At 43.5% G+C, this 19,074-nt stretch overlaps 2 protein-coding genes across 2 annotated transcripts; one reads left to right on the top strand and one right to left on the bottom strand.

Moving 5' to 3' along the window:
• The first annotated feature begins 987 nt into the window (after positions 1–987).
• LOC308159876 (serine hydroxymethyltransferase, mitochondrial-like) lies at positions 988–10,214 on the top strand. The gene is made up of 12 exons (XM_080533700.1): positions 988–1,058; positions 2,076–2,270; positions 3,751–3,830; positions 4,175–4,375; positions 4,505–4,586; positions 4,990–5,112; positions 5,528–5,667; positions 5,764–5,926; positions 6,291–6,390; positions 8,286–8,441; positions 9,130–9,237; positions 9,411–10,214. Exons 1-12 carry the CDS (start codon positions 1,026–1,028, stop codon positions 9,536–9,538), a joined length of 1,509 nt encoding a protein of 502 aa, XP_080389826.1. The 5' UTR covers positions 988–1,025; the 3' UTR covers positions 9,539–10,214.
• Positions 10,215–10,345: 131 nt separating this feature from the next.
• ndufa4l2a (NDUFA4 mitochondrial complex associated like 2a) lies at positions 10,346–16,257 on the bottom strand. The gene is made up of 4 exons (XM_080533703.1): positions 16,158–16,257; positions 14,035–14,120; positions 13,415–13,475; positions 10,346–13,076 (listed from the first exon to the last, which is right to left on the bottom strand). Exons 1-4 carry the CDS (start codon positions 16,197–16,199, stop codon positions 13,020–13,022), a joined length of 246 nt encoding a protein of 81 aa, XP_080389829.1. The 5' UTR covers positions 16,200–16,257; the 3' UTR covers positions 10,346–13,019.
• Between the last annotated feature and the right edge of the window lie 2,817 nt (positions 16,258–19,074).

Here is a 19,074-nt window from a genome sequence, read left to right as displayed (position 1 = left end):
CACAAGCCTCTAAGACCAGAGGTCCAGATCCAGGATCCCCAGCTTCCAGGCCCAGAATTCCAGCTCCGGAATCAGAACCCACAACAGTCCACCAGTGAGGACCAGCAGGAAACGAAGGCCCTCAACTGCCGAGTGGAGTACCAGAGAACCAACCGGGCCAAGAAGACCAAGCCATGCCTGTATGATCCGTCTCAGACTTGCTACTCGGAACACACCCAGTCCCATGCCGCCTGGATCTGTGCCAAGCCATTTAAGGTCATCTGTATCTTCATCTCGTTCCTCAGTATGGACTACAAACTGGTGCAGAAGGTCTGTCCGGACTACAACTCCCAGAATGACCCTCACCACCAGCATTTTGGATGGGGATAATTCCATTTTCTTCTATTGTATTTCTTTATTACTTACTGCTGGCCTACACTACAGGGTGGGGGGCAAAAGACCAGGAGGGCCCAGAGAGAGAGAGAGAGAAAGAGAGAGGTGTGTGTGTGTGTGTGTGTGTGTGTGTGTGTGTGTGTGTGTGTGTGTGTGTGTGTGTGTGTGTGTGTGTGTGCGTGTGCGTGTGCGTGTGCGTGTGCGTTTGTGTCTGCGTGTGTCATCATACTGTACAATATCTGCTTTCTGTAATTTCTTTACTTAATGTCCATTTAATGAGTTAATATGCCGTTGATATTGTATAGTTGCGTGACAATTCGAATGTAATGTTTTTTTTTACAACAACAAATGTACCTATTTGTGATGGCTTTAATATAGGCTAATGCATATTAAATATGAGTATAAGACCACAACGTTTTGTAAGTTCATTTGCCTGTAGAACTTATATTGTAACTCAACATTAATAGGAAAATAAATTGAAAAGTAACATGAGTTGTCTTAAAAGGCAATTGATTGAATAAATAAACAAAACATGATTGATTGTCATCTGTAATTCATCAAAGAATTAATGCGCATGCTCTTGCCCTGGTCTATTGATTTTACTTTCACCCGCACCTTTGAAAGTTGACGCATTACTGTCGGTGACTTCAGACATGCTCTTCCTGTCCCTGCGACAAGTGCTACGGGTGAGTACGAGTTTGTTCATCTGTTGCCCGGTCCGTTGAACGGGTGTGCATTTACTTTAGAGCTCAACTATGCCAATTTGCGCTCTGTGACGATATTGACGATATTATCGCTATTGTACGTTCGCGCATATATTTCGCATGGCATTATAAAATCTAATCTTTGAATACCATAAGGATCTGTGCACACCTGCACCGTCCAAAGCACGGCATACCCTGCATAGTCAAAGTTTGTAGAAAATAGGCCTAACTTATTGTCACAATACTAAGGCAGATTGTGTTTCGCTTGTTGGACTTATTGTACATTGGCACATAATGATCAGTTGCAGTACGGAGTATCGACGGAGTTGATGACCTCAGACAACCCGCTGTTAAACTGAAGTTCAACTGTTAGACTTTTGATTAATAAACCATGAAGTGGTGTTTGTGCTGAATAGCCATGGTCATTACCACTAATTGACTAATTAACTGACTATTTCATGAGAAGGAAGGTTGATATTCTACTTTATAATCAACTTTTGAGTTGCAAAATGTTCATGAAACTTTCTGCCGTGTGTGTGTGTGTGTGTGTGTGTGTGTGTGTGTGTGTGTGTGTGTGTGTTTATCAGGCCAAAGTCTCAAATGTTTTGTAACTCTGGTGCAGTGGTGTGGCCTTCAGCAGACTAACCAAACATTACCTTGATAACGTTGTTCAGTAACGCTGTATAGGTCCCTCTGCTGTGGTGGCAGTATTAGACTAGAACCTCAATTCCAAAATGTTCACTACTACACTTTTGTATACTTTTGCAGAAGAACGGAAGAAAAACTCATTTAGAATTTCTAAATACATTCTAAATACATATATATGTATTATATATATACATACATTACAAATACATATATATGTATTATACATACATTACAAATACATATATATTTAGACATTCAAAATGAGTTTTTCTTCAGTTCCTCTGCTGCGTGTGCGTGTGTTTGCGTCTGTGGAAGGATTGTTAGTGACATACATCTACCTCCTCTCCCAAGCCCCTATGCCTGCGAGCCCCAGGTTTGGGGGGGCGAGCGGGGCAGCCTCTCCTTCAGGCGACAAGGCGTGCCCTGACCAGCGGACAACCATGGACGGGCCAGGACAGCCTGGCCAGTGATGACCCAGAGATGTGGAGCCTTCTGCAGCAGGAGAAGGATCGTCAATGCAGGGGTCTGGAGCTTATCGCCTCAGAGGTTAGAGAGCACTGACTTAGATAGTGAGAGGGAAGTGGGAGAGAGAGAGAGACAATGATGATAATAATAATGATAATAATAATAATAATAATAATAATAAACATTAAATATATAGCACCTTTCAAAACAGAGTTACAAGGTGCTTTACAAATGTGCAGATAAATAAAAACAAAATATCGGTTGGAAAACACAGTAAAACACAAATACAAATAAAGAGTTTTAAGAAGAGATTTAAAAGAAAATGGTGATCTTGCTCAGCTATTATCCTCATTCCAGAGTGTCAGGGCCCTAATGGCAAAGGCACGGCCACCTTTTTATCTTCAGTCTAGATAAAGACGAGAGATTTCTATTATATGGAAAATGAGAGAGAGACTGGGTTAAACTGAAAAACTTTTTTTTTCTTCTATTGTGATTGGTTGGGATCATGATTAAATGAGAACGCTCATTCAACATTAAAGGAGTTCTATGGGCATGTGTGACAGGGTCTGGTGTAAAAGTTCCCATTTATTTTATTTGTTTTTCCAGATTATGAAAGTGCAGAAAATAGTTGAAGAAGATATGCTTATTTGAATGTTGGTACACCTCAAACCAAATACCGGAGAAACTCTGTTAGGAAACACTAAGTGCTAAACCTTGAAACCAGGAGACTGAGACTGATCAATCATTGATCAAGGATTTATTAAAATCTTGCTAGAGGAGCAAATGTACATCAACAGAGTGTCTCAGCACAAAAGCTCAACGGGGCAGTCCCTGTTGATCACATGTATAGGGTGACATTCAGTTCTTGCACAATATCACATGAGCAGTTTGTCCTTGGTTTCCCCCCATGTACGTTTAACTGTTGGTCAGTCTGGACTGGAGATAATATAAAAAAGCAGGAGAAGGAGATAACTTTGCTTCTTTACCTCAAATATGAATGTATGTGTGCTGCCAGTCATTCATAGCTGCAGCCCCACAGACAAACAAACTAGTCAAAAGCTCCCATTGGAGTTGATGATTGATCCCAGCAGCCACCCACTGATCCGTTGTCTCCTGTGGAGAACGTGAATGAGAGACGTGAATGAGAGAATGTCACACTGAAGACTCATTGAAATCCCACTGGTGCGACTAAAGGATCCCGAAACGCTGACAGTTCTAGGGTAACACAAGAAAGACGGAGAGAGAGAGAGAGAGAGAGAGAGAGAGAGAGAGAGAGAGAGAGAGAGAAGGAGGGAGGGAGGAAGGGAAAGAGGAGGTGTAGAAAGAGGGAGATATTCTCTTCCTGAGAGGCAGTTGTTCTTCTCTCTCAGATGTCTTTGTAACATAACTGTGACACACTGATACTGATGTACACCCAAAGGGGGGGGGGCAGTTTCAACTACATTTTAGTCTTTCCTGCCGTAACTATTGAGTATATGCACATCTTAATATCTCCAGAATAGAGGTTGCAAATAAGAGTTTTCTATCATAGGACTTGGAAAATGTCTTTTGTGTTGGTCAGAACTTTTGCAGCCGAGCAGCTCTGGAGGCCCAAGGTTCCTGTCTTAACAACAAGTACTCTGAAGGCTACCCTGGACAAAGGTAACTGTCTATCTGTCTGTCTATCTGTCTGTCTGTCTGAACAACAAGTACTCTGAAGGCTATTCTTGACAATGGTAACCCTCCCCTCCTTCCCTTTCCCCTCCTCTCCTCCCCTCTCCTCTCCTCTCCCCTCCTTTCCTCTCCCCTCCCCTCCCCTCCTCTGCTCTCCTCTCCTCTCCTCCCCTCCCCTCTCCTCTCCTCCCCACCACTCCCCTCCTTTCCTGTCCCCTCCTCTCCCCTCCCCTCCCCTCCTCTTTTGTTCCCTCCTCTCCTGTCCCCTCCTCTCCTCTCCCCTCCTCTCTCTTGTCCTCTCCTCTCTCCTCCCCTCTCCTCTCTTGTCCCAGGTACTATGGCGGTGCAGAGATTGTGGACCAGATAGAGTTGCTGTGTCAGAAGCGAGCCCTGTCATTATTCCGCCTGGACCCTGCTTTGTGGGGGGTGAACGTCCAGCCCTACTCCGGCTCTCCTGCCAACTTTGCCGCCTACACAGCTGTGCTCAAGCCCCACGACCGCATCATGGGCCTGGACCTGCCCGATGGAGGACAGTCAGTACCCCCGTCTTATGCTTTTTATGTGTATTTATGGTTAAATACTTTACTAACTTTACTTTATGAATGTAGTTATTATGAATCTCTCCACTAATATGATTTTCCACTTTATAATGTATTTTGCAGTCTTACACACGGCTACATGTCTGATACCAAGAGAATCTCAGCTACCTCCATCTACTTTGAGTCCATGCCTTACAAGTTGGACGTGAGTACTTACAGTGATGTGTTAACCCACATTCACACTGTGCCTTGTATGGATAAGAACATTGTGGGCTCCTCAGCCCAGGAAAGGTTAAGTTAGTAAATGAACTCTCTTCTCCCTCTCACCTTCTCTCCTTTTCCCCTCCCACCCTCTGACCCCCCTTCTCCTCTCTCACTCTCACCCTCTCTTCTCTCTACTCCTCCCCCCATGCTCACACCCTCTCCTCCTTCCTCTCCTCTCCTCTACTCCCCCCCTCACCCTCTGCCCTCTCCTCTCACCCTCACTCTCTCCTCTCACCCTCTCACCCCTCTCCTCTCACCTCTCTCCCTCTCCTCTCTCCTCTCCCTCTTTACTCCCCCCCCCCCTCTCTCCCCTCTCCTCCCTCCTCTCCCTCCCCCTCTCTCAGCCCCAGACAGGGCTCATAGACTATGACCAACTAGAGAGGACGGCCCGTCTCTTCCGCCCAAAGATGATCATCGCAGGCACCAGTGCCTACGCCCGCCTCATCGACTACGCTCGGATCAAGAAGGTACTGCAAGCTGTAAAACAATAGAAAAAATTTGAACATATAAATAAATGTATTTATCAGGAGTTAAGTCTACCCGTGGAGACGGGTGGAGGTGGAAATCAGAAGGAACGAGTCATTGTAATGCATGGAATGGAATAAGGAATGCTATCAATTACAATGAGCCTGTCCTCCAATTTCATTACAACAAACCTGTACTCCGATTTCTACCTCCACTAGCCTCCCCTGAAGTCTACTCTATATCAGGCAGACATAACAGGGTACAGTTATTTAAACAAATCCAGCCATAACTTACGGCTGTAATGATATCCATTTATTTACTTATTTCCAATTGTGTGATATTTTTCTATATCACTCATTTAAAAGGTTAGGGTTAGAACAATTTTATTTGTATTTCCCTCACTGGTGCTGTGTGTAGTTGTGTGTGGAGCTGAATGCATACCTGCTCGCTGACATGGCTCACATCAGTGGTCTGGTAGCGTCCGGAGCCGTACCCTCTCCCTTCCAAGATGCTGACCTGGTCACCACCACTACCCACAAGTCTCTGCGTGGAGCAAGGTGAGGGCCCCAATGCCTGATAGGAATAGTAGTTTTGCACTGCAATTACTATGATACTGGTGTGCTTTGTTAACATGCCTGAGCTCTGTGTTGCAGGGCAGGTCTGATTTTCTTCAGGAAGGGTGTGCGGTCTGTGGATAAGAAGGGTCGCGACGTGACCTATGACCTCCAGGACCGGGTCAACTTCGCTGTGTTCCCGTCTCTCCAGGGCGGGCCCCATAACCATGCCATCGCTGGGGTGGCCGTGGCCCTCAGACAGGTGGATACAGGGCCATGGTGATCATTTACAGTGCTTTCTAGGCCAGGCGTAGACTTAATCTGGGTCCGGACAACCAGCCCTTCATTTTATTTCATTCTGAATGTGGTGCAGCTGTGTTTTGAAGTTCCTTTCCTCTGGTCTTGTTTGTCATTAGTGCCGCTCCACCATCTTCTTCGATTGTTTGATTATTACTTCAGGGTGTATTGTGTTATTATTATTATATTTAAAACATGTTCCTATCCTTATATTCACTGAACTGTTGAGTGGTTGCTTGTAATTAAGAATGTCTTTGTACACTCACAGCTGTATTCTGGGCACATGACAAATAAACATTGTTTTGATTTTATTTTAATTTGACCACTAGGCGGCGACCCCCATGTTTAAACAGTACATCTCCCAGGTGATACTGAACTCCAGGACTATGGCCAACGCCCTGCTTAAGAGAGGCTACACTCTGGTTTCAGGTACTGTGTTCCTATGTATACACAGTGGGGGAAATAAGTATTGAACACATCAACATTATGTCCAGTAAATGTATTTCCAATGAGCCTATTCAAGTGAAATTTGCACCAGACTTTGGTATTAACTCAAACAACCCAGACAAAAAATCTAATGTAATAAAGTGGAATGAAACAGGAAAAAAGTATTGAACAAACTAACTGAAATTAATTCAATACATAGTGGAGAAGCCTTTGTTTGTAATGACAGCTTCAAAGTGCTTTGTGTATGAAGTAACTAATCGCCTGCAGTATTCAGGTGTGATTTTGGCCCATTCCTCTACACAGATCGTCTTTAAATCTTGAAGATTGCGGTGGGCCCTCTTGTGAATCTGGATCTTCAGATGCTTCCACAAATGTTAAATTGGGTTTAAATCAGGTGATTGACTGGGCCATTCCAACAAGTTGATTTTCTTTCTCTGAAACCAATTTGCTGTATGCTTTGGATCGTTGTCCTGCTGGAAGGTCCACCCACGTGTCATCCTCAGCATCCTGGTGGATGGCAGCAGGTTCATCTCATGAATCTCTCTGTACATGGCTCCATTCATTATTCCTTCAATGAAATGAAGTCTGCCAGTACCACGAGAGGAGAAACAGCCCCACACTATGATACATCCACCTTCAAACTTCACTGTTGGTATAGTGTTATTCGGGTGATGTGCAGTTCCATTTCTCCTCCAAACATGGTGTGTTGTGTGACAGCCAAAAAGTTTAATTTTGGTCTCATCTGACAGTAGTTCACTGGCTTGTCCAAATATTGTTTGGCAAACCTTAAACAAGCATCAACATGTCTTTTTTTCAGTAGTGGAGTCTTGCGGGCTGAGCGTGCACAGAGGCCATGGCGGTGGAGTGCATTGCCTACTGTCCACAGTTGTACCTGATGCCTCCAAGTCTTTTTGGAGCTCTTTCCTAGTGGTCTTTGGCTACTCTTCTAAGTATCCCTGATCAGAAATCTCCTGTGCGTGGCCGGTTGAAGGTGGAGTGATGTTGTTTCCACTTCCAGATAATGCCCCCAATGGTGCTTACTGGAAGATTCAGAAGTTGTGAAATACGGCTGTAGCCAATTCCATTTTCATGTTTTGCAACAATCTGGTTGCGAAGGTCTTGAGACAGCTCTTTGCTTTTACCCATCATTAGATGTTTGTTGTGTGGCACCGTGGTAACAAAAAAATACTTTTATAGCCCATCAATATATTCTATCTAACCCAGCTGACATTAATTAGCACAGATTGGAGGTAGAGTTGCCTCCTAATTAGTTATGGTTTTCAGCTGGTTCCTTGCCTTTCCTTGCTGTGGTGTACTGCTTTTTCTTAGTGTGTTCAATTCTTTTTTCCTGTTTCATTCCTTCTTTATTACACATAACTTTATTTACATATGGTCTTTAATGTTTAGATTTTTGTCTGGTTTATGTTGTCTGGATAATGTTTGTTTGGTTAATACCAAAGTCTGGTGCAAATTACACTTGAATAGGCTCATTGGAAATACATTTACTTAAATAAACATTTAAAAATATTGATGTGTTCAATACTTGAACTATTTCCCCCACTGTATGTATACAGACCTGGGGAGGCTGGTGAAGGTAGAAATCAGACGATGGGGCTCATTGTAATGCATGGAACGGAATGAGGAATAGTGTTTGATACTATTCACTGAGCCCGTCCTCCGATTTCTACCTCCACCATCCTCCTCTGATTCAGAAGCCTGATTGGGATTAATAATGTAAATATTATTATGATTTCTTTAATCTAACCAGGCAAGTCAAATATTAGCAAATGATTATTTACAATGACAGCCTGAATGATAGCACTCTGTGACTCTTATCCTTGATCTGTAATTGACCTCTCATTGACCTGCTCCTGCAGGAGGCACAGACAATCACCTGGTCCTCGTTGACCTCCGACCCCAGGGCATAGACGGTGCCCGGGCAGAGAGGGTGCTGGAGCTGGTGTCCATCACGGCCAACAAGAACACCTGCCCAGGTGACAAGAGTGCCCTCACACCTGGAGGACTCAGACTGGGTAGGTGTCATCCTAGAGGACGTTTACTGTGGCCAGAGGAGGCTGGTGGAGGTAGAAATCGGAAATCTGCATGACAATGAGCCTGGCCTCTGATTTCCTGTGCCGGATTAGTGTCAATGGGTTATCTTTATGTTTCGTAAGGAATAAGCAACAAATAAGCAGCCATTTTGCATCCACAGATAAAGAAACCTCTTTCCTCATGTTGTCATATTGTTGAAATCTAAATGCAGTGAGGCAGGAGGGAGCAGAAGCAGAGGTACTGGCTCAGTCAAATGAGATGAGTGATCCTATTGTTCATTGTTGTTGAACACAACATAACGGACAATAGGATAACTCATCAAATTTGACTCAGAACGGTCATAGTGATCCAAAATGGAAAACCACAACTCTCCTTTCAACGGATTCCTTACATTAGCCGATGGAATACATGACCAATGGGATTCAGGCATTGTACGTCTTGTCAGCTTCTTCTTATATCCCTGTGTGATGTCTGCAGTAGAGGCTGTCGGAGGTAGAAATTGGAAGACGGGCTCATTGCATGGTATGGAATTAGGAATAGTATCAAACATGTGTGTTTGATAGCGTTCCTCCTTCCATTCCATGCATTACAATGAGCCGTCCTCCGATTTCTACCTCCACCAGCCACTACTGATTATCTGGTAATATTGTGTGGTCTGCTTTCTGATAGGATCTCCTGCACTGACCTCCAGACAATTCAAGGAGGCAGACTTTGAGACGGTGGTGGCGTTTATGCATGAAGCGATCCACATCGCTCGGGATGTCAAGAAGAAGACCAGTAGGTTCACGTTGCATAGGCAATGCACAGAGCAGCTGGTCACCTAAAATTAACAACATCAGAGAAAGGGAACAATATGTAGAGATCATTTAACACAATTGATTCTGATCCATTTGAATTATTTTCTCTCTCTCTGCCTCCCCCGACTCTCTCTCTCTCTCTCTCTCTCATAGATAATCTCCAGAGCTATAAGTCCTTCCTTTTGCAGGACTCAGAGACGGTGTCCCGCATCGCTGACCTGCGTTGCAGGGTGGAGGCCTTCGCTAGGCCTTTCCCCATGCCTGGCTTCACTGACCACTGAGAGAGCAGAACACACACACACACACAGACACACACACACACACACACACACACACACACACACACACACACACACAGACACATATGCACACACACACACACACACACACATACACACACACACACACACACACACACACAGCCCAGTGAATGAACTGATTCCTCAGCCAAGTAGCCAGGTAGATTAACAATCTGCTATGGGCTTCATGAATATATAATTCCGCTTCACATTGTAATTTTCCGCTTCACGTTGCTCTTACTGTGATGGACGGATGGATGTTTTTATATTATCCTCGAGATAATATCGAGGGAGGGGCTTCTGAGAGTTCATAAACACAGCGGTAATAAACCTCTGGTATTTCCTGTGTGCTTCCTCTCAGAAATAAACAGCAAAATGATGTGGGTGTGTGTTGCCCATCTCAGCCATATTTATCCTAGTGTGGTTGTATAAGCTTATTACTGTTGGCAGAAATCTCTCTCTCACCCTCTCTCTCTATCATTTTTGTTTATTATTAGTTTTTTTTTTACATTTTTACATTCCCTCCCTCTTTCTCTCTCACACCTCTGTTTATTTGGAATATTGCGTCTCTCTCCTATTCCCAGACTCCTGTGTTGTTCATCAGGGGAAATAACTGTCTTTGTTGTCAGGCTTTATTAAAGATGTTGAAGTTGCTGCCTCTTATTGCATTGCTACATCTCTAAGTCAGTGCTCTTAAATGTCCCCCAGGCCCAAACACAACAGTACAATGTGTCCTTGGAAGACTGTGGAAGAATGTGTTAGCCTCCAATCAGAGGCTCTGACATGGGTCAGCATTTGTGTGTGTGTGTGTGTGTGTGTGTGTGTGTGTGTGTGTGTGACCTTTTGACACTATGTGACATGGTGAATGACAGGTGCTTATTTTATTAAGTTTGCATGTGTTTGTGCACGTACACAATGTATGTACAGTACATGTATACAGTGTGTGTGTGTGTGTGTTTGTGTGTGCTTGCCTGTGTGTGTGTGCCTGCCTGTGTGATAGCGTGTGCCTGTGTGTGTGTGTGTGTGTGTGTGTGTGTGTGTGTGTGTGCTTGACCATTTGACATTATGTGACATGGTGAATGACATGTGCTTATTTGATTACGTTTGCATGTTTTTGTGCACGTACACAATGTATGTACAGTACATGTATACATTATGTGTGTGTGTGTGTGTGTTTGTGTGTGTGTGTGTGTGTGCGCGTGCCTGCCTGCGTGCGTGCGTGCGTACGTACGTACGTACGTGTGTGCACCAGAGGACAGTGCTTCCTCAGAGCCAGGCCACAGTCCAGCTGCTATAAAGGTCAGATGAACGTTGAACTCTGTCGACAGAAAAACAAACATCTCCGTATCCTGCTCTTAGCTCTGTCTCTCTGCCTGTTTCTCACGGCCTGACAACTCTTTGACGCAGTGTGTGTGTGTGTGTGTGTGTGTGTGTGTTTATGTTTTGTGGCTTTTGATAATAATCATTTGGGAAATCATTCTGTCCCTTCATGTCCTTTGGTACAGGGTCACTGGGTGATGTTTGTTCTGTGGCTTCCCATCCACTCCTGCTGTGCTGAACAAAGGGGATGTACTGTATGTTGGTGTTCTATTTGTTCCTATTTACTTTACTTCACCGTAGATATAAGACAGGGCAATGTTCCTTCACCAACATGACTGTGAATGCACCAGGTTAAGCGAGATGGTTCTTTTCTCATCTGTACAACGCATTATGAATGTGTCAGTGCTGTGTCAAGAGTGAGGGTTATGGTAGGAGTGTGCATTACCTGATATAGAACTCTGTCTCTGTTTGAAACACTGAATTAGGGATGAACTTCTAGAAAGCATCACAATGCTAAATAAGATCATCATAAATCCAGTGTTGTCAATGGATGAAAGATGATTTCAGTGCTTTCTGGAATGAGGACTGCTGTCATCAAACACAAACAATTTCTCATTCTATTCCATCCATTACAATGAGCCCTCCCCCCCCTGTTTTCTGCCTCCACCAGCAGGTGTACAGGAAGTGCTGCTGTCATATATCAGCGTGTATCTGTTCCCCAGCTAGCAGAGTCTGCTCCCAAAGATGAAAGATCTAACACTGTTACCTCAGGACCAGATCTGCAACACTGTATGTCAGTGGAGGCTGGTGGAGGTTAAAATCGGGGGGGAAGGGGCTCATTGTAATGCATGGAACAGAATAAGGAATCAAACAAATATTGATGGGAACACATGTTAGATAGCGTTCCATATTCCGTTCCATGCATTACAATGAGCCCGTCCTCCGATTTCTACCTCCACCAGCCTCCACTGCAGCACGTACTCAGAGCTGCAGCTGTTGCTGTTTGTGTTGCTGACTGACGAGTATTCAGCCATGATGATCATGTTATTGTTTTGGATATGAATGAGATCTGTATCTAATAGTTGAGGACAACCATGTAAACAAGTCATTAGACCTTATTGTGTTTGAGGTAGCCCTGCCTGTGACTACTAAGCCTAGATATAGCCTTCGATGTCCTCTTAGTATAATGTTTCATGTCTATGGCATCTATGCGAGAGGTCCCTGCTTTCAAAACTTGCTGGTTACAAGCAAACTATGAGATAGTCACCCTCTATAAGAGGGATCACAGATCAGTGTGAACAACTCGAGACAGGCTAGCTTAGTTTGTTTAGTTTATTAGGATCCCCAATGGCTGTTGCTCGTAAAAAAGATCACTCAGACTCACAGAGCCGCAGGAAGATATTTTATTCATATATTTCCATTTAGAAATGAACGTCTTTTCAAGAAACATTTGTGAACAAATCTATGCACACTCGCATGTTTCATAACTCACACATTCCTTGTTGAATTTAGTGACTGCTAAACTAACAATGGAGTGTTTGATATGATAAGACAAATGAATAGATTTAATCATCACAACGATCAATCAATCAATCCCACAGTATTTATGGGTCAGTATTGTCATATATCAACTCTTTTTTTTACTTCATAAATGCATTAAAGATCAGTGACAACATCTTTAAGATTGTAATGAGGCAAATCAGGTGTACAATAAAGGTGGATGAGAGCAAAAATGCAATTCAGATGTCCATTTGTTAGTGTCCATACAGACCAATTGTTGCCTCTTACAGGAAAAGGGTAATTTTGAGACAAACCCAAATGAAATGACAGCAGATCCACATTCATCACACTGAGAGGAGGCCATTTTATTCAGATATACCTGGATGAGTGTTCCAAAAGCTTCATTGCACCAAGATCATCTTTCCTCCATTGACTACACTACAACAGACTTAAAATGGTGTCAATGCTGCAAAGCTTACAGGGAACTCACTCCTTGTCAGTTGCTGCTGCTGTGAATGTGTCTGATAGGCACAAAAAAGCACTAAAGTCTATTACTGTAGTATATGTATATACCTTCAAGGCAGCCTAGCCTCACTGGACTAGGTGCCATCAGAGCAGAGATGGGTTAGAGGTGGGTGGGGGCTTAGAAGTCTGGCCCCTGCTTCTTCAGTGCTTTGTAGTCCTGGGTGATGGCCACAAACTATATGGGAGAGAGGAAATGCAAGAGTGAACATTATTTCATCAAAAGCAAGAATTTTTATGTAATACACATTACATACACTCATATACATTCACTCTGGGCACTTTAAATTATTTCACTTTTTATTTGTCACTTGAGGTTGTTATTGTCAATGAGATCAACAGCCTGTGTTCCAGTTACATTAATTTGACAAGCTTGTGTGTCAGCTATTGTGACTATTTACTTATACACTGTTAGGTGGGGCAAAATGTGTGGCTTTTAGGGTATTTACAGTAGGCCTACCATGTACTGATAGGATCGAGTGTGTGGTTGGCTACTAGAGTATTTACGGTATGTACCTTGTACTGATAAGTAGGATCAAGGTTGTTCCAAGGCTCTGGGTTACCGGTCTTGTTCCAGCTACAATAGCACAGCATACATTAGCACAGCATACAGTAGCACGGCATACGGTAGCATAGCATACAGTAGCATAGCATACAGTAGCACAGAATACGGTAGCATAGCATACAGTAAGATGGCATACAGTAGCATAGCATATATTAGCACAACATGTAGCAGCAAAGCAACCAAACCAGGTTAGATGAGGGGTGACACAAATAGGACCAGAGGGAGGAATTGTGTTAGTCTGGCTGGGATCAACAATACATGAGACAGGAACTAGTGTCATAACAGTCTTGGCTGGGTATACAGTAGGCTGCCACTATACAGTACAATAGCCACTGACAATAGCTGTCAATCACCAAGATAGAAGTAGAAGATAGAGTAGAATGGAATAGCATATTATCTATAAATGTCCCCAAAGGACAATAGAACATGCAATTTTACAAAGCAGTAGAAAAATCATCACATCAGGGGAGGCTGGTGGAGGTAGAAATTGGAGGATGGGCTCATTGTAATGGATGGAATGGAATGGAATAAGGAATGGTATCAAACACATGTGAAAGAGAGATTGCCTTACGTGACGTGGGGTCCCCTCGCCAGGCGGAGCAAATACATGGAGGCTCCTCCCATTCCCAACAAGATAAAGAAGAACTGGGGGATGAGCTACCAGAGAAAGAAAAAAGGAGTGGAAGAGAAGAAGAGAGAAAAAAAGACAGATTCACAGTTTGTTACAAACAGAATGAAAAGCTCTACAAATAAACTACTATGGACACCAATGCTGTCACAGTCAACACAAGAAGTCTGATTGAGAGGGATTCAGGGATTAGAGTTTTGCCTTGTCATGCATAATGACAGTCACAAGACTGAGGATTGAGTGTGCTGACGCATGGAGCCACAGTGTGTGTGTGTGTGTGTGTGTGTGTGTGTGTGTGTGTGTGTGTGTGTGTGTGTGTGTGTGTGTGTGTGTGTGTGTGTGTGTGAGTGTGTGTGTGTGTGTGTGTGTGTGTGTGTGTGTGTGAGTGTGTGTGTGTGTGTGTGTGTGTGTGTGTGTGTGTGTGTGTGTGTGTGAGTGTGTGTGTGTGTGTGTGTGTGTGTGTGTGTGTGTGACTCAGCATGTATATGTATGTATATGTATATACATATATCTATGTATATGTATGGATCCTGTTCGAAGAGGTCTACTGAGCACTCACCCAGGTTGAAAATAAATCTCTCTTTCTCTTTCTTTTTGCTGAATGCTCTCTCTGTCTCTCTGTCTCTGTCTCTGTCTCTGTCTCTGTCTCTCTCTCTCTCTCTCTCTCTCTCTCTCTCTCTCTCTCTCTCTCTCTCTCTCTCTCTCTCGCTCTCTCTCTCTCTCTCTCTCTCTCTCACCCCCCCCCCCCCCCCCAACAACGAAGGAACAGTGAAATCTAAAATGTTCAATTAAATCGACCCAGTTCGTTCTCGATAGTGACATGACAAGTACACCGCTCTATCATAACGAACCCGAGGCCTTACGTGTTTATAAAATAACCATAATAATAATAACAATAATAAATCTATGGAAACACTGGATTCATTTCGGTGGAGATTAATGTGTTGGTTGTAAACTTGCCAATATATCCCCACAATCCACAGGTGGCCAATGCCATCGTTGATGCCATCAACACATGTTCACTTGTCAACCTCTACACACGGGCCGTTCACGGCAGCGTTTGGCACGAAATCAAAGTAGCCTACCGAATTAGATGTGCGGATTAGATTAGATAGTACATTTAGATTTCCGAAAGCCCTGCTTGTCAATGCGACTTGATTGACTGACTGAGTATACTAGAGTTTAGGCTAATAGCATACTATTGAAGGTTGAGTGCTTTAGAGCTGTTCTTTATTTCAAGCGAATAATACTCAGCGAACTGTTGCCCTGTGCCTTTTCCGCTGAGAAAAGACGAGTCTTTGGACTCCTGGCGAATCCAGTGGCGTGGCGCTGTCCAAATGCTGAAATGTCTACTAATGAGTAGCCTATGGTTGGCGTTATCGAGTATTTTGCACTGGTTTTCAGTGCTAATGATGTTTAATCCTGGTTTATTTGCCGTTGAGGGCACTTAGCCTCATTTGTTGGATGGTAATTGCCTCTTGAAACCCAGAGTTCTCTTGTTTGCACGCGTTTTGCCTATTTGGGTCAGTAACCTAATAAATCCAGTCTTATTTTTCAATCTCACTGTTAACAAGCAACAAGGCTCAGAATGTGCTTGAGACCTTGGGTCCAAGGTGCGTGTTCTCCTCACCAAAACCATTAATTAAAAGTAGCCTATAGCCAAAGTCTCACTTTTCTAAAAATGGAGGCTATATACCTTCTTTCTAACATCCCCAAATAAGTCTACACCAATAGGGTAACATCACAACATTGACAGAAATACATTTATTATTTAATGAATTTCTGTTTTAATAAATGACTATTTCGCTACTGGTGACATCTCCCAGGTCACTGGTGGCATTGTGCGTAACACTTAGCACTTGGTGACGAGCTGTATTTTCCCAGTTATGAACATCAGTGAATGAACATTGACAACATAGTGCCTCATTTGAATTCAATTTGGTGAGGCTAAACCAGAAACAATCTATCTTAATATTAACCTGCCATATAACCAACAACTAAGCAACTATAAATGATTGTCCTTTCTCATAAAAAATGTGATTAAAAAATGGAATAAGAATACTTACGCCAGGATGCGTTTTTGCATGTTTAATCGCTGTTCGAATCATCTTTGGTTAAAGTTGCTAAACAGCAACAAGTGCAAATGTATTCAGATGTTGCGGTCGCGTCCCCTTGTTTGAGACGGTTCTCTCTGTACGGGAGGGGCCCGGTGGAAGGAGGGGCCCGGTGGAAGGAGGGGCCCGGTGGAAGGAGGGGGCAAAGAGGGAATGAGGGAGGGAAGAAGGGACGGAGGGAGGGAGGGAGGGAGGGAGGGAGGGAGGGAGGGAGGGAAGGAGGTGAATATATGATCCGCACATTACATCTGCCGTCTTGGGACATTTTACGCCCGCACATTTGGGGGTCTACCGTAAACAATATAGCAAACGTTTTCTTTGATTGGATAACAGATTGTTGTAGGAGACCTTTTTCTTTACAAAAGTTGACTAACTATGTTAACATTGTGAATCATAACAAAGTCAACATAACAACTTAACATCTTCTGTAGGATTCTCAGAAACCGATTAGTGCTTATTTCCCTGGTCCAGCCTTTAGAGCCCCGGGCCCCACCCCTGGGACACAACAGAAGGAAATGGAAAAAAAATACTGTACAAATATGTGTCCTTCTGAGCCCATTTTACAAGCCACTGTGGCTCCTCTAACAGCAACATCTCTGCCTCTGAACTTTTGAAATGGTCTCACAAACTGTCCACTTGAACAATTTTACAAAAAGTAAAAATGTAAAGATGTCATCTGCTCCAGCCATATGATGATGATGAAAAAACACAAAAAAGTCTGAATGCTTACCATTGTGTCCCTCCAGAATAAATAAGGTGGGATGATGCATGTAGATAGACAGCTCTTTAAAAATACAGTTAGCAGTTTTCAGAAGTGTGGGTGGGGGAGGTGTTTATGAATACGGTTAGCATAATGAAAGAGAAGGGTTCTTTAAGGGTGAGGGTGAATGAAGAACCTCATATTGAAGAACTCCTAAGCATCCCTCACTTTTAATTTCTCTGCGCTTCTGGACAGATCTGAAGGACCTTGTCCAGTGCCTCTGTTCAGCTATATTATGTGTGTGTGTGTGTGTGTGTGTGTGTGTGTGTGTGCGCGTGTGCATATGCGTGCATGCTTGCATGCATGCCTGTACGTGTCAATATGTGTATGTGTGCGTACGTGTGCCTCTGCATTTGTTCACGCGCTTGCGCGTGTGTGTATTTCCATATATTCTCTCAACTGTGATGATGGTGATGGTGTGTTTGTCAGGTGGCCAATGCCATTGTAAGGCACACACCTGCAGCATCCCCGACTTGACTGAAATACAACAATACAATACCTCTCTCATTCTAACGTTTAATTGTTTTCACACAGCGGGTATGATAAAGCACGTGTTTTGTTGGTGTGCATCATAATGTTGTGTTGGTGTGTATCATACTGTTGTGTTGGTGTGTGATTATCCAGGGACAGTAGTGCCATTGTCTCTGCCAGCCAGCAGGACAGGCTGTGTTATGTCATTGTCATGCATGGAAAGGAATGTAGAATGGTATCAAGCCCGTCCTCCGATCTTTACCTCCACCAGCCTTCTTTGCATTATATAGTACTGCCTCTGACACCTTCAGAAAGGAGCTGCCAGACTTCCACAGGACTTCCACAAACTGACAGACATTCATCTGTCCCGTCAAGAGGAGTCACTTCATAACACTTTGAAGTGACGCTACCCATGACACTGTCACTGTAGTCAGACAACAAAGATCAGTCTAGACTAGAGATGAAAGATGAATCCACAGTCACCATTCTGAAGTCTTCTGTGGGGAATCTCAGTGTTTGATCACTGTGATTGATAGAATCTATCACAACAACCATTCTCCACCACAACAACTACTGATTTGACTGGACTGCTTCTGGGTATGATATTCATCAAATGGAATCTCAAATACACACCGCTTCATTGTTGAGTGAATGCGATATGCAGCGTCATGATGTCACCCCTGAAGTTCAATTAGAAGTAAAAAAAACGATGAGGCAGGTCATAGTGTACTGAGAGGGTCTATAAAAATGATTTCACCAGCGATAGATCAGTCTCTCCAGATGATTAGGTAGGATGGCACAGAACACAGACACACACAGAGACACACACACACACACACACTCTCTTTATGAGGTTGACTTCATCCCAGGCAGACTGATGTATGGCTCTGCTCTCATGTCTGTGTCTGTGTCACTAGCCTCCCCTGATATTGCTCACTTAGTATACTTCTATTCGCTCTCTCTCTCTCTCTCTCTCTCTCTCTCTCTCTCTCTCTCTCTCATAAAGCTGTTTAGAGATTAGAGTTGGTGTAACTGTTGACCTGTGTGATGTAAAGCCTCCTACTTGGCCATTTGTCAACTCTGCAGAGGCAGCATGTGTGTTTTGTGGCCTTTAATAATCCATTGGGAAATCGTTGTCCCTTCACAGTATGTTTTTTGGTACATTGTCACCAGGGGATGTGTGCGTGTGCGTGCGTGTGTGTGTGTGTAACACAGGGGGCCTGTGTTACTTACATGTACAGGCCAGATGAGTTCTAATGTGTACTAACTGGACACAGGGTGGCTGACTATACAGCAGGGGAGGCTGGTGGAGGTTTGATAGCATTCCTCATTCCTTCCACATGCTATATAGTACCATTGGGTTGAAATAAAATGTGGGCTGATCACCCTGTCAATGTTGAGCAAACTTCTGTTTGTTCTCTATAGCCAGTTAGAAGAATTATCTATTACATTGTACAACACTGCCGCCATGTGGCATGATAGTGAATTGCAGGAAAAATACCACATACAAGTCATATAATTTTTCAGCATGTATGTACATTTCAAAAGAGCAAGTCATTTAAGAGTCTTACCCACAGAAGTTTTTTTTATTTCAAATATTTTAAATGACCAATTTCAGAAATGCCAGTTGGTGCTGAA

Source organism: Nansenia antarctica (genome assembly GCF_963989245.1).
Source record: "Nansenia antarctica genome assembly, chromosome: 6".
Lineage (NCBI taxonomy): Eukaryota > Metazoa > Chordata > Actinopteri > Argentiniformes > Microstomatidae > Nansenia > Nansenia antarctica.
Note: the sequence above shows the minus strand (reverse complement) of the source record. Positions and strands in the feature narration are given on the sequence as shown.